General features: G+C 38.6%; 1 protein-coding gene across 1 annotated transcript; it reads right to left on the bottom strand.

Annotated features, from left to right (window-relative positions):
- Nucleotides 1-4,257: 4,257 nt before the first annotated feature.
- On the bottom strand, nt 4,258-7,383 carry LOC135081906 (Bardet-Biedl syndrome 5 protein homolog). The gene is made up of 7 exons (XM_063976687.1): nt 7,299-7,383; nt 6,761-6,909; nt 6,107-6,284; nt 5,735-5,825; nt 5,104-5,250; nt 4,560-4,751; nt 4,258-4,476 (listed from the first exon to the last, which is right to left on the bottom strand). The coding sequence occupies exons 1-7, from the start codon at nt 7,361-7,363 to the stop codon at nt 4,258-4,260; spliced, it is 1,041 nt and encodes a 346-aa protein (XP_063832757.1). The 5' UTR covers nt 7,364-7,383.
- Nucleotides 7,384-15,332: the final 7,949 nt, after the last annotated feature.

Here is a 15,332-nt window from a genome sequence, read left to right as displayed (position 1 = left end):
TCTTGTCCGTCGATCCGTTGAAACGTCGCCCGCGACGATGCAACGGACTAATGGGGCATGTCATAAAAAAATATATGGAAAACGACTGAGCGACGACGCTGCGTTGAACGCACTAATGGGGCCTCACTCTAACCTAAAAATCTCACCTTGAACCCAAACCAGATGCGTGACGATAAGACTCTAGTTCTCACCACTACAACTCCTGTGTGTCCAAGTTCTACTTGTCACTCAGAAACGTTCCCTGCAATTACATACATTTTGATTTGTCAGCGCCGACGATCAGCGAGCGGTCAGCGCGATTCTAAAACCAGCCTTATGGGCGCTAGCTTAACGGATATACTACTTTTTTTTCTTATGTCCCTAACAATCTCACCTTGAGCCCAGACCAGATGCGTGACGATAGGGCTCCAAGCGGGTACGACCGAAGCCCCGAGCGCAGTGAGCGCAGCCCGCAGCGCCAGAGCGCGGGACTCCGCCCCCACTTCCACCAGCGCTACCACGCCTACCAGCACTTCGCTTGACATCTGCACGCTTTGTGCCTAAGAGCGAGGCCCCATCAGTGCGTCGTCGCAATCGAACAACGCATTGTTTGCCACACCTGCGTTGCGTTGACGCTGCGACAACGCAACGCAAGCTGGTATGCACTAGAGATGAGACGTATTTACTAGAACAGATCCACACACTAGGTATTTTACAGTACTAGGCGGCACCTATTCCAATTTTTTTAATACTTGATCCACCTAGTATTTTATAAATTACACGATTTCCGACCCTACCATCAAAGTAATAGAGGTTATTATTGCGTAATCCGTAGTCGTGTATTACGCAATTACGTGGATTAGTCCGCACTAGTCGCGTCAAGTATGCTAAATTACTACGTACTAGGTGGAATAGGTATTTGGGTCGAGTATTAATAAATACTAGGAATAGGTGCACCTAGTATCAAATTTACCTAGTATAACCCATCTCTAGTATGCACGCCGTCGCAGCTGCGTCTCAGTTCACCCTTCGCAATGGGTAGGTACAAACGTCCTAACAGTGGATCAATGTCCATGGTCGCAGCAGATCTCCGACAATGCAGGGATCCCGCTTCGTCTCTTGTCCGTCGATCCGTTGAAACGTCGCCCGCGACGATGCAACGGACTAATGGGGCATGACATAAAAAATATATGGAAAACGACGCAGCGACGACGTTGCGTTGACGCAACGTAGCGCAACGCACTAACGGGGCCTCACTCTAACCTAAAAATCTCACCTTGAACCCAAACCAGATGCGTGACGATAAGACTCTAGTTCTCACCGCTACAACTCCTGTGTGTCCAAGATCTACAGCTTGGCGGTCACCAATGAAAATTCAACTGGTGAAAGCCGTCTAGCCCCAAAATAAGCAACTAATATGCTTGTGTTATGGGTGCTAGCTTAACGGATATACCACTTTTTTTTCTTATGTTTCTAACAATCATACCTTGAGCCCAGACCAGATGCGTGACGATAGGGCTCCAAGCGGGCACGACCGAAGCCACAACGTGGTGACTTTGACTTTCGTTGACATCTTACACCTTAAAATCTCACCTTGAGCCCAAACTAGATGCGTGACGATAGGGCTCCAAGAATGCACGAGCGAAGCCCCAGCGTGGTGACTTTGACTTCGTTTGACATCTGCATGCTTTGTGCCTAGCCTAACCATCTCACCTTGAGGATAAACCAGATACATCGCGTGACACTTTGTGCCTAATTTTATCTCACCTTGAGCCCAAACTAGATGCGTGACGATAGGGCTCCAAGAATGCACGAGCGAAGCCCCAGCGTGGTGACTTTGACTTCGTTTGACATCTGCATGCTTTGTGCCTAACCTAACAATCTGACCTTGAGCCCAAACCAGATGCGTGACGATAGGGCTCTAGTTTTCAAAATAAGCAACTAATATGCTTGTGTTATGGGTATACTTAACGGATATACTACATACTTTTTTTTCTTATGTCCCTAACAATCTCACCTTGAGCCCAAACCAGATGCGTGACGATAGGGCTCCAAGCGGGTACGACCGAAGCCCCGAGCGCAGTGAGCGCCGCCCGCAGCGCCAGAGCGCGGGACTCCGCCCCCACTTCCACCAGCGCTACCACTCCTACTAGCACTTCGCTTGACATCTGCACGCTTTGGGCTACCTGAAAAATAATTGGTGTTTCTTTTTAATCCACAACGAGGAAGCTCATGACCTGTATCTCACCTGATGGTAAGTGATGATCAGGCCGAAGGTGGAAGCGAGCTTCACCCGGAATCCTCAACCACGGAGGAACTGGCTATCTTACCTCTAACTGCCGGAACACAACAATGCTGTTAACATTGTTGTTATGGCGACACACTTAGGTAAGATGGTGGTAGCTAGCCAGGCAGACTTAGAACTAGCCCTACCACCAACAAAACCGAACAGAAAAATCTGCCCTCACTGGGAATCGAACCCGGGACCTCTGGGTATGAAGCAGATAGTCTTAACACTAGACCACAGATGCGGTTGTTATTTGTTTAATAGAAAAAATAATAATAAAAAGCAAATTAATAATAGACCCTGTTAACCATCCAGCTAAACTGAATATGCTCGTGTCAGAAGTGGGTTCACTACAATAGTCAAACAGATGATGGGGTTGGACCTACTGACTATAGAATTGGCAGTCTAAGGCTGAGTTGCACCACCTTAGTTTGATCGTAACTGTAACGATAACCAGTGTTTTTTTGTAAGGAGTTTAGTAGATTTTTGACGTTTGTCAAAGTTAAGGTAAGATGGTGCAACCCAGCCTAAGTTAATAGAATAGGTTTACATAGACACTGCTTGTTTTATCCATTATGTGACCAGAGCAAGAGCTCAAGTAATAAATAAATATTTTCATAAAATGAATTACCAAATGAGGTTATCACTTACTTTTGCAGTCAAGACATCTCTTGCTAGATTGTTCTTTGTATTAGAATTAGTTACGACTGGTTTCTTGAACACATTATTTCGTTTCACAATTGGTGGTTTCTTCTTTGTCATTGGTCTCCCTGGCAGTCGGTTGCTTGGACTGAGCGGGTCCGGATTTCCCTTCAGTTCTGACCATTCTTCTCGCAGACGGATTCTTTCAGCAATGGCTGAGCGTCGCTGAAATTAGAAAATATTGGCTAAGTTTAGCAGCTGATTATACCAAGAGCATCAGTAATAGAGGGATTTCCTATTATAATTATATTGCATATGTTATTAATTTACATATTAGATAGATAAAACATTTATTAACAGTACAGTCAGCATCAAATAGTTCATGATTCAAAGTAGCCAATAAGTTGTAGTTAAGTTGACGATGATAGCTTATTACAAAAACAGAAGCAATTAATAAATGTTCATTTGAGTTACAAAGCTAATTACAGACAATAATTATCTTGATTTACTATGGAATGTTAATGACTATTGAGACGATATTATTGACAACAAGAAGCGGAAAACATAAAATGTTCCTGAAAAATCACACTGTTTATTTAGGTTCTAGTTGAAGGATGCTTAAATGAGTAAATATGATAAAAATTATAGAAATAGGTTACTTACCAGACCAGCTGCACTCCTATTATTTTCTTTATTCATTTTCCTGACTATTTAAAATACCACTACCACTAAAACAACACAAAATTCAAAAATAAAATCACAACTACAGAACCATCAACCACTACACTGTACACTTATTTAAAACATAAAATGAAGGTTAATACGTATATTAGCCAATATTCTTGATTACCTTGAGGGATAGACGCTTCTAGTTACTCAATAAATAGCTTTTTTACCTAGTAATTAGGTAAGTCAAAAACAAGCAACGAAAAACACTTCTCATTTAGGTAACCAACGGTTTTATGTTCTTGGTATGGTTTTAAAACATAATAAATATGAAATACTATCTCGGGGACTATAATTATCAATAAAATTCTCAAAAAAATTATGAGAAACTTCGAAAATAAACATGCACACAGAAACAGCTGTTTGCTTTTTTTTTGACAGATGACAGGTTTGAACTTGTCTGTTTAACTTTTTTATGAGCTATAGTTACGGACATGAAACTTTAGTTTTTAGCCACGACTATATCCTGCGAGGAGTTTAATATTCGGTGGCCTCACAATGCATTTTTTTTTAGCTTCTGAAAAGATACTGAAAATTACGCATGGCCTGAAAGGACGGGATAAAATAAATCAGTAAAGATTTTTAAATTTATAAAATCTATTTAATTACAAAACATCCACATTTTAGGATGTTGTTTGAACTTCAAATAAACTCTTCAACGTGAACCCTTCTTTCAAGGGTTCAATTGCTAATCCCAAGTAAGGGCTATACACCGGCTGTACTTCAGCTTCTCCTTTATTCTGTGACAGTTGAGAAGCTAAATACAGATTTGGGCCCATTTCTCCTCTAGGTTCCCCTATTTCTTCCAGCTCTTCGATGTTGTCAGTAGTTGGTTTCGATGTCTGTAAAAAAGTAATAGCCAGGATTAGCAATTGAAGTAGGTCGTCTCAAAAAGAATATGCCTATTGCAACTTTTGACACTGACCTCATTGCCCCAAGTCATTTCCAAGCCAAAGATGGGTCTCTCAGTGTACGCTTGGTGCAATGCTTGCAGCTCCGTCAGCAAGGGCCTTAGTCTCTCCTTAGGGTCACATCTGAAGCCCAGCACGTAGCCTCCAGAAGTGGGACGCACGACAAATACGAGGGCTTCGCCGAATTTGGAGTCGCGGATGGAAATCTAGAAAGAAAAATCAAGATTTTAAAAGTAGACGTCAACTTAGTATCTTCATTGGTCGACTGTCAAGCTGTAGATCCTGGTTACACAGGAAATGTAGCTGTCAGTGGAAACGAGAGGTGGGAATAGTCCCGTTAGGTCTACTCAAGAGGTTCAGACTCTAAAGCCAGTGGTCTTGATTCAGAAGCGCAAACAAGTCTTTATCATTATTCTTTGTAGCCCATACATGAAGCTGATGGATATGACCTTTAAAATGCTCACTAAGCTTCTCTATCTTGGGTCTTGGAGCCGATTCCGAATATACAAAAGGATATTATCTTTTAAAAGCTACTGCTAGATTTAAACACAAACGTACACTCTCAATAGTGATGTATGGCATGGAGACGTTGAAGGCGTCGTTGACCTCCGCGTACCAGACGACCCGCACGTTGGTGACCAGCAGCGTGCCCAGGTTGCCGGAGTCACTCGACAGGTTCCAGATACTGTGCTCATTGAGGCAGATCTGAAAACAGTGGTAATGAAAAAGGTGGCGAAAGTTATGGAACAAGGTATAAGCGTCTCAACTGAAATAAAGTGTCTGGGGGCTGGTCACTCGATCTTTGGTTTGGTCTTGTAATGTTACTCAGAATGGATATTGGATAAATATCCACATAATTTGCTCGTTGAAGTAAATCTGAAAGCAGTGGCCATGAAAAAGGTGGCAAGTAGCCACCACCATTTATGGCTTAACTTTTTACGAACTAAAGAACAGATTGAAGAGTCTAGGATGGTCTCACAAAAGCTGTGACGGATGCAATCGACAAGTTTATGAGAGGAGTCCTGATGAGAATCAGAAAGGAGATGACACAAGCACGCACTGGTTTAAGAAGAATAGTATGAGGATCGAGTTTTATGCTTTTGGAGAAATTGGGGAAACCTTACAAGGGATGGTGATAATGATGAGTTTAATGAATCAGATGTGGATTTAATAAACGACTAAAAATTACCTTTTCCTGAGGCAGCATTCTCAGTTGTTTACTGTGTATGATGGCTCCTCTAAGTTTCAGATCCCGATACATTTTTGAAGCTGCGTATGCTCTGCAATAATACCAATAAATACAGGTGGAAGAATTATTCATACTGAATAGTAGTTTGCGCAACATAAGAATGATACCGATTAATGCCATTCTCAAATTATTTGCCTGCCCTCATGCCTTGCTGATGTTGTATACCTCAAACAATGTTTATCTGGATGCCTTTTTGAAGCAAGACTGAATAGGCTTCTAGGCTCGTATGTTGCCTACCTCACTGGCTGGATCTAATCTTAACATCTGGTTAACTTTGAGTCAAACACCTCACAATAGTAAAAACATACTTACTTATGGACCCCCACGACAGAGGTGTAGTGTCTGACGCAGTTCGGAGACAGGTTGGTGAAGATGAACTCGTATCTGTTGGACTTGTACGCAGCCAAGACGTACAGCGCTTGCATGGTGCCCCTCAGGCCAGAGTTCACCACTTTGGTGCTGGTTGATATCATGCAGTTTAGGCCGATAGCTGAAACAGTTAACGCAGAAAAGTATTATCATAATAAAGACACTTCATCATCATCGTCCTCCTCATTTCAACCATAGGACGTCCACTGCTGAACATAGGCCTCCCCCGATGTTTTCCATGTTGATCGATTGGTAGCGGCCTGCGTTCAGCGCTTCCCTGCTAGCTTTATGACATTATAAAGACACATAGCTACCGCCAAAAAATTAGATTTGCATTGCTACTTGCTTCTGGACTGATAATAGTAATATTAAAGGGTAAAATAGTTCTCCTCTGGTAGCTACTAACATGCAAAATCATTTTGCTTAAATGCCTATTGGCAAGACAAGACACACAGATGACGCATTTCCTTTGTTCTTGCTTTGGGTTACCTCTAATGAGTATACCACCCACTAATGGGTAATCGGACATGACAATAAGCATAAAATTCAATGTTCAAGGTTCATGTTTTGATAAACCAAGAATGGGGAGACTCTTACAAATATTAATCCTCGGTGATGACAAGGAGTGCCAGATGATCCTCAAGTTGGTCACCACCATCCTGCCTTTGGTGCCGCTGTTGCCTTTCGTATCCTCAATCGGCTCGATCCGGTCAAAGATCTTCTCTCCAGGTCGCAGCTTCAGGTAGCTGTAAAGGCCTTTGTATTAGTGCATAGTTAGAGAGAGTAGTGCGTCTACGTATTTAAAAAAAAATCGTAAGTTAAAATCTCTTTCATAATAAAGAAATTTTATAAAGCTGCCAGAATCCGAAGTTTTTTAAAACTTTAGATCTTGTTTGCAGAGCAAAAACTAACTTTTGTCATTAGGCCCAAATTCCTATCCTACGTATTATAATAACATTATTTATGTGCGTAAGTACTATCGTTTGAGAATACATACTATCCCAAGTATGTAAGTAGTACCTACACGTGCTGAATTTAGTGTCTAATCAAGGACATTGATGACTAGAAAATAAAATTGAAAATTCTCTATTCAATTTAGACCAATATTTAGCACTTATAATGTTATAGAACTTACGCAAAGGGTAGATCGAAAAGTACTTCTCTATCCTCCCAAACCGCTCCAGTTTTAGCCTTGGCCATTTTTTTAAAAGGACGATAAAACTAAAACAATGTTTTTGTTTTCTATTTCCGTGTTTTGTTACAGTTATGTGTTGCTATGGCAACGATTTAACCACATTTTACTATAACGTGAACTAGATGGCGCTATGAGTTGTTTATTTTCTGACCAATTCATTAAGAGTTTGTTGTTTGCCAAAGTTTCAGGTTTGAGTAAAGATCTTTTATGCCCTAAAATGATAAAATATTTTAAGGCTAAGTGACTATGACAAGTAAACGTCCATTATGTGAACTTTAAGTCTTTTATCTTTAAAATATGAGCCCATCGCCATTTAACCCGATTAATTAAATTAACCTTCAACAAATCACAGCAACTTTCGCGCCAAAACGATGACAGGCGCAACAAAATGGCCGCTCAAAATGGCGGTAACTCGATTAGTGAGTGCTGTCATCGCTTTTAAAGCAAACTAAGTGCTGTAATTCGCGAAAACATCTTAAGAGCTCAGTCTACATTATCAGATTTGCCGCCCCTTGTCGAATTAACTTGTTATAACTTTATTATAACTTGACGACATTCGTTTAAGGGCTTGGGAGAGGGTTTTCCATTGCAATATGGGCTTGCTAACTTGTGATCTTGATGGAATAAGTCACTTTCAATCTTCAGTTATAAGCAAATTATTTTAGGTTCAGAACTTGCTCTAAGGCAGAGTTGCACCACCTATCTTTGACCGTAACTTTATCGATAACCGGTGTATTTTGTATGGAGTTTGTAAATTTTTTGACGTTTGTTAAAGTCAAAGTAAGATGGTGCAACCCAGCCTTAGTAATGCGACAGTAGATTTATTTAGATTTTGAAAGTGTGGATTTAAAACTAAGGTCACCAGGCACGACTCTGATGTCTGGTTTTATAAACCGTCTCGTTTTATTAAACTGGAACAATGTGTCTTGCAAAGCAAATTTTTATTTATTTATAAAGTTGCCAGTTTCTATTGGACCAGATTATTAATTTATTTTAAATAATTGAATGAGATTTATTGTTTGTCCTGTCATCATCTTGAGGGATATGAAGAGGTAAATAATATGTAAGTACAAAGTGAGATCCCAACTTCCGCAGTTTTACGTAATTGCGGTTTGTAATCAATACATATTTAAATTTCCTTTCTCCTCAGTCTTAAATTATTCTAGTCCCGGGGTTCAGCCGGGAAGGCGTTCAAAGCAGGATAGATCGGATATTGCTTGCACTTCCGCCCCGCGCCGGAAGTGCTGCCAACCGTAGTAATTAACGACCTCCGCTCGTCAAAGTTCGTTGACATATTAGCTTTTGAAATTGGAATGTGTTTGGATTCTTTTGAGAATACAATACAGATTTAAGATTTTCATTTTTTTAAATCAAATGTTGCGGTAACTCTTTGAACTCTTTGGCCACGCGTGAGAAATATTCTTAGTGGCTGAAGAATCTTTTATTTTGAGCTACGATTGTAAAATTCATCATCATCATCTCAGCCATAGGACGTCCACTGCTGAACATAGGCCTCCCCCAATGCTTTCCATGTTACCCGTTTGGTAGCTGCCTGCGTCCAGCGCTTTCCTGCTACCTTTATGGTGTCGTCGGTCCACCTTGTGGGTGGACGTCGCACGCTGTATTTTCCGGTACGCGGCCTCCACTCCAGAACCTTGCTGCCCCATCGGCCGTCAGTTCTGCGTACTATGTGCCCTGCCCATTGCCACTTCAGCTTGATAATCCGTCGGGCTATGTCAGCGACTATGTAAAATTAATTATTCTTATTATTAGGCGCTTAAAAGACTAAATATTTTAAAAGCGAAGGTATTGGTACTTCTCAAAGTCGAAAAATACTTGGGGGCTCAGTTACAAAGATTTGTATGACTTTTGGATCCCAAAAACATAGCTTAATTAAATAAATTAGCGATTAGCCACTTTCACCGTTTAAAATCGTTATAAAAGTTGGCAAAATTACAGTATCGCTCTCACAAAAATAAATTCCTATCTCATAATTTACCCCAGAAATTCTTTAGGCCGTAAACTAAATACAAAGTAAAAAGATACATCAGGGAGGCTTTTTCCTCTTGGTCCTGATAGGATCTCCTAATAGCGGGTACAAATTAAATTTTATCAGATCGGCCGCTGCAGAACATTACAAGTTTTACATTTAGGCTAATGTTCTAGGGACGAATTTGTTTGTTTTTATCTATTTTGGCTATAAAAAATGGCTTGCGCGGCTAGATGATGGTTTATAACGTAGATTTCGAAAGATCTAGGGACAATAAAGTCTATCTATCTCTTGATTTATAGACGAATGATTTATCATGGAGACGAACATAATTTTGTTTTGTGCATTTATATTTATGCATGTACTTAATTTGACATTTAATCAGTCTTATAAGCGATTTGGAATAGACTGCATCTCACTTAACACCAGGTGCGATTGCGGTCAAATACCTGCCTTGTCTGGTATAAAAAAAAATATTCTGAGCTTTTAAGATGTTTGGAAATAAATAAATAGGCAAAACTCTGTTACATTAAAATGGTTATTTATTTATTTCAAATCTTTATTGCACACAAAAATTTTGGGTATAAAAAAGCGAAATTAATGCTGTGTGGCATCTCTCAGTTAACCTTGTTATTAAACTTTTAAGTTATTAGGTTTTAATCTAGTAACAAGTTCTTCATTTATCAAGTTAGAAATATAGAGCATACACTTTGTTAAGTGGTCCTCTAGAGCGTGTAACTGAAATAAGAGACCTTGGACTAAACCTTGATTCTAGGCTCGAGTTCCGTCAGCATATCAAAGCCATCTGCAGTAGTGCACATAAAATACTAGGTTTTGTGATGAGAATAGCGTATCAATTTAATGATAACAGAGTCCCAGTTCTCCTCTACAATGCCTACGTGCGGAGTCAATTAGAATTCGGAGCAATTGTATGGGATAGTCCCGAAAAGAAGTACGTTCTCATGGTTGAGAAAATTCAAAAGAAATTTTCTAGGTTTATGTACAAGCGCCAGTACGGCTACTACCCCCTATTATATCCGTCTCGTTTCATAGCTGGTATGGTAGGCATGGACACATTAGAGCTGCGAAGGAAACTTCTACTCGTTAAACATTATACCCTGATTATGCGAGGAAAAATTGATAGCCCGGCTGCTCTTAGCAGGATAGGTATATCGGTCCCAAAGCTGTGTGTGGACACTGACAGAGGCCTGGTGGCTCCGCGGAGACGCCCTAGGCTATTCAACGTGCCCGTGACGCGCACCCGCAATGCACAAAACTGCCCTACAATTAGAGCACTGACGTCATTAAATGCGCTTCTCGCGAAAAAACCCCATATTGACGTGTTTGTTGACAGTATGGTTCAGTATATTTTGGAGGTATACAATTTTCTGTCGCATAGTATTTAAGCACCTATTTATGTAAATCGTGTAATCTGTACTTCTGCCGCTGATGGACGTCTTGGGTAAAACTGTAAGTCCACAGTGAATTATATAAATAAATAAATAAATAAATAAATAAATATAAAAAATACTTTTTTGAATTTGTATTTGAATTTGAATTCGAGAGACCCACGAGCAGAAGCCAGTATGAAAATTAATCATGCCTGAAGCTTCTATTCTACAATCCATTTATTTCGTAGCGTTACGAGTGCAGTTTCATAGCGCCGTAGTCCGTAGCCCGTAGAACATTGGATAATACGATTATACTACGAGAAGGAATGCGGACGTCGTAGCACTCGTAGCTTCGTAGTAATTAGGCAAGTACAGACTATACATTTTTCTTGCAAAAATAGTACTTATTACAAAGACATTAAGATGATTGTAGTTAAGCTTGATCTGCCGTGATGAAGCGACCTTCTAGGATCGTAGTCAATGACTCATGGATATGAAAACGTTTTCTGCCCTGCCGGGATAGGATGCCCGTCGTGATAAAATCTTATCGATGTTTTCAGACGACAAATGTATAGGTTTATCACGTAAAATCGATAAAATGGCGTGATAAACGCTTATCGCGGCGCGCATCCTAGGCCTACTGGAGATGCTTATTTATTTTATCATTATTTTGAGCAGTGTATTCATATAACCAACACAAAGGAATTACCTATTTCTATTTTAAAAAATCTAGCCTTTAAAACTAACTGTAAATTAATATTATAGTAATTTAAAATCAATAAATATTTAGCTAATCAATTGATTTGTTGTAACAAGTGAATCGCGTTTTGAAAGCTCTAAAAAAGGATGTCAACTGACTAGTTCAAACTACTTTTTTTAAAATTATTTACCACCTAGGCACGTTAATAAAGAACAATTAGAAATCTATTCTAGACCTAAACTAATTATTTGAATTAAATTGTATTTAATTGACTACCGAATACATTTAATCACACATTTCTCTACGTGTTCGCACCTCAATTTAAAGTTAAACTTTAAGTCCTGGATGAGGCTTTTATCCTCAATTATCCCTAAAATCATTCCTTAAGACGCGATTAATCCAAAATTACCTAAACGACTGCCATACTCTTCGAAGAACCTTTGCAGTATACTTACCCTTTATTCTTTGCTACTTAGGGTTGACTTTGGATCAAACAGACTTAATTAAAGCTTGTTTTAAGCTTAATTGTCTTCTATAATGAAGTTGAATGAGTTCCAAAGAGGTGAACTAAGGCCCCAGATGCGTAAAATTGGTTAATTAAAAAGTGAGAAAGATAATTTGCATTTAGTCCCCTCGTTTTGTAGTAAAAGTTCGGATTGAAGGGTATTTATAGATGTTTTGATGGCCAAATACAAAGTTCGAAGCTTCAGTGAGATAACAGTTAATTTTTATTCAAGTTGGTTTCGATAATGGTGATGGATAATAATTAATTATCTAAATTATGTTTTATCAGCTATTAAAAACCTTATAAATAAATATTCACTCCTACGAGTGACGTCATACGTATTCAAATGAAGTACGTAATACCTTTACAAATATACTTAATAAAGGAAAATAACATACCTCGTCATCTTTTAGGTCAAGAAAAATGATCTTTTTGACAATTTATTTTGTATCGTCAAGTGGCAAAATTCGGAACTAATAATCCAGTATTGATAATAGCGCCCTTGTACGATTCAGTGTTGACAAAATTGAGCTTGATATTTTTATGACTATTTGATTTTGGAACGCTTGATAGCGTGGTTCTAAATTTGAATAACTCAATTGTTGTCTATGACCCAAAAAATGACAGAACAGAATTTTGTTCCGTCGAGCTTTCAAACGCTGCATATTTTTACGTGAAAAGTGTAGATTTATAGTGTTTTTAATTAAACAAAGTGGCTATAGAACTTGCTCGTCAGTGATAAAGACTTTCTCTATTATAGGTACGCGTGTGGTTAGTGGTTACACCGAGCTGCACAAGGAAGAAAAATATTGGAAGCTGCTACTTACCATCAAGGTATGTTTTCTTGTTCATTACTAAGATGTTTTATATGATAGGTAGTATGTCATTGGTTCATTATCACTTTCATTCTTGCTAAGTTTAGATTGTATTATATTCATGAATATTATGCGTATAATGTAAAATTAGTATTTAATTACTTATGAATGAATGCGCATACCTAACTTCTTTGAGTTTGAATAAGTAATTTTACACATCCTACGAAATCTATTCAAGATAGGTATAGTCCGGTCACCGCTCCGGACGAAATTCTACGTGCTCGGCGACCGGGCTATAGTTGAATCAACCAATTAAAACTGTCGTTTCAAAAATTCGAAATAAAGCTATAGGTTTTATGACTGAAATAATATACGGATCTAGACAGTTTTAGTCTAGAACACAGCTGAAAATCTTGCAAACTAGTCTATGAAATGATCTTATGATGGAACAAACAGTACGTTCTAACTTCTAACCCCCCCAAAGCGCGCGCACTAAAGTTACCCGAATAAAATTAAAATTTCAACCCGTCGCGGTCCACGTTTTTTATTCGCGTCATAAACCTAATGTTATTTATTGTTTGCAATAAACTGGGGAAGTGAAAATAACGAGAGGGGGATGGTTTTTCACCCTCCCTTCACCCCCTTTTATTTGGAATACTGACGGCCTGTAAATAAAGCGGGATGAACTGAAGTTCCAAATAGGACTGTATTACAGGGGTTAATTAAGATTTTAGTTTAATAAAAGGACCTATAAGTATAGGTATGAGCTAAAGACGTCAATAATGAAGAATGAAAAAGATTATGAGACATGTAGAGGCTCCTTAAGAGCAAAATGACGATTTGTAAGAACTATTTATTAGTCTAAACAAATAAAGAAATTTTGACTTTAATGAATTTATTCTTGCATAAAAAAAAATACGAAGTTCTGTTTGAAATTATTCTTATCAATATTTCAGGATTTCTATTAAATATGGTTTTAAAATTTTCTTATCGCAACAGCTTCTAATTTAGGTCTATTGTAAACTACAGGAAAGAAGGATAAAATTCTATAATAAATGTACTTAACACATTTTTATCAAGAAAGCTTCACAATTATTGTTTTACTTTTAAAATGACGTTAATGACGCAAATTAAGTCATGTCATAAATTGCCCAAGGGATAATGACACTAGTCAGCTATTTTTATGTTAATCAGGGATCAATTTTTATAAAATATTATTTTCTATTCAAATTAATCTGGGAGCGTCAATATTTTGCGCAAATAAAAAGAAATCTTTAGCAGCCAAAAATCCTAATCCCTAAAAGGCAAAAAATATATTTCAAAATACCCTTCATTATGTAATTGATTCTTCAAACAGTTTGAGCTTTGAAGGGGCTAATCATCGTACCTTTGTACTCAAGTGATATAATTAAAAAGGAGTGCGAGGACAGAGGAGGTAAGTGGCCGTTTGCCATGCCTGTTACTGTAAAGGGAACGATTATATGAGAGACGCACACTGAGAGTTTAGGATGCCAAAATACTTAACTTAATACATTTGAGTCAAACTACGAAAAGGTTTTACTAAGGGTAACTACTTCTTCTTCTTCGTCGCTACACTCTTGCCAGAGTGGTCGTGGCCGTCATACCCGGCCCGGTGGCAAGCCTCACAATCCGTCGCCATTCCTCTCGCATTGCAGCCCTTCTTGTGTACCCGTGGAGTGGACCATGCGATTTAACGGCCTCGGGGTAACTGGTATAGGTAAAATCTAAGGGTAACAGACAATACTAATTGAAATGAAATCAATATTTAGTAGGCTTGGGAAATATTTCGATAAAAGTTAAAGAACTTCGAATAGACAATAGGTTAAAAACATTAACCTCCCTCTCCTTCTGGCGCAGTAGGGTAAAATTAAAACTTCTTGATTATCATCCAGTCTGAAGTTATTTTATTTCTTTATTTATTTATCTGCTTTTATTATGACTTTTTCATACTATTTCTCCAACAGTGAAGACATTTTTCGCAACATGTTTCTAATTTTTTTCTTAACAAGTTGGTTTAACTTAAAAAGGATTGTTGCTCAGTTAACAATTTTATTATTGTCCAAAAACAACATATTTCTTGCTGGCTGTCCGTCGTTCCTAAGTCTGAGTGTAGTACGTTTGGCGTAAAAGTGGCTCTAACTGGCCCTACATGGCTCTAGATGGCTCGTAAACATGCCCCATTTTCCCATTCGGTTTCACCTGCTTCGCCATAGAGTTAATGAGTTTGCTATTGTTTGCCTAACCACAGTAACATTCATAGAAAAACAGTTTAAGTTTAGTTTGTTCGTTTCAGCCGAATGACGTCCACTGCTGGACAAAGGCCTCCCCCAAGGATTTCCATAACGACCGGTCCTGGATACGGAATCCACACTTCCACTAATTTTATAGTGCAAGTTGTAAATAGTTTTAGAGTTGAGAAGATATCTATTACACTCCATTAATATTCTGGATTGCCATAATTGAGATCATAATCGGTACAGAACTTGAGACACTATCAGTGTCTAAGGACCAACAACTTAAGGTAAATAGGCGAAACACCAATCATGTTGATT

The sequence above is a fragment of the Ostrinia nubilalis genome, chromosome 20 (assembly GCF_963855985.1).
Source record: "Ostrinia nubilalis chromosome 20, ilOstNubi1.1, whole genome shotgun sequence".
Lineage (NCBI taxonomy): Eukaryota > Metazoa > Arthropoda > Insecta > Lepidoptera > Crambidae > Ostrinia > Ostrinia nubilalis.
The sequence above is the reverse complement of the archived record's forward strand: the minus strand, read 5'-3'. Positions and strand labels throughout refer to the sequence as shown.

Bases quoted from the DNA above. Each gene is read 5' to 3' on its own strand.
- LOC135081906 (XM_063976687.1), bottom strand. From the start codon at position 7,363: ATGGCCAAGGCTAAAACTGGAGCGGTTTGGGAGGATAGAGAAGTACTT. The intron at 6,910-7,298 runs GTAAGTTCTATA...AGGCCTTTACAG, and splicing joins CTTTTCGATCTACCCTTTGC to CTACCTGAAGCTGCGACCTG. The intron at 4,752-5,103 runs GTACGTTTGTGT...TTTTCTTTCTAG, and splicing joins CATACATCACTATTGAGAGT to ATTTCCATCCGCGACTCCAA.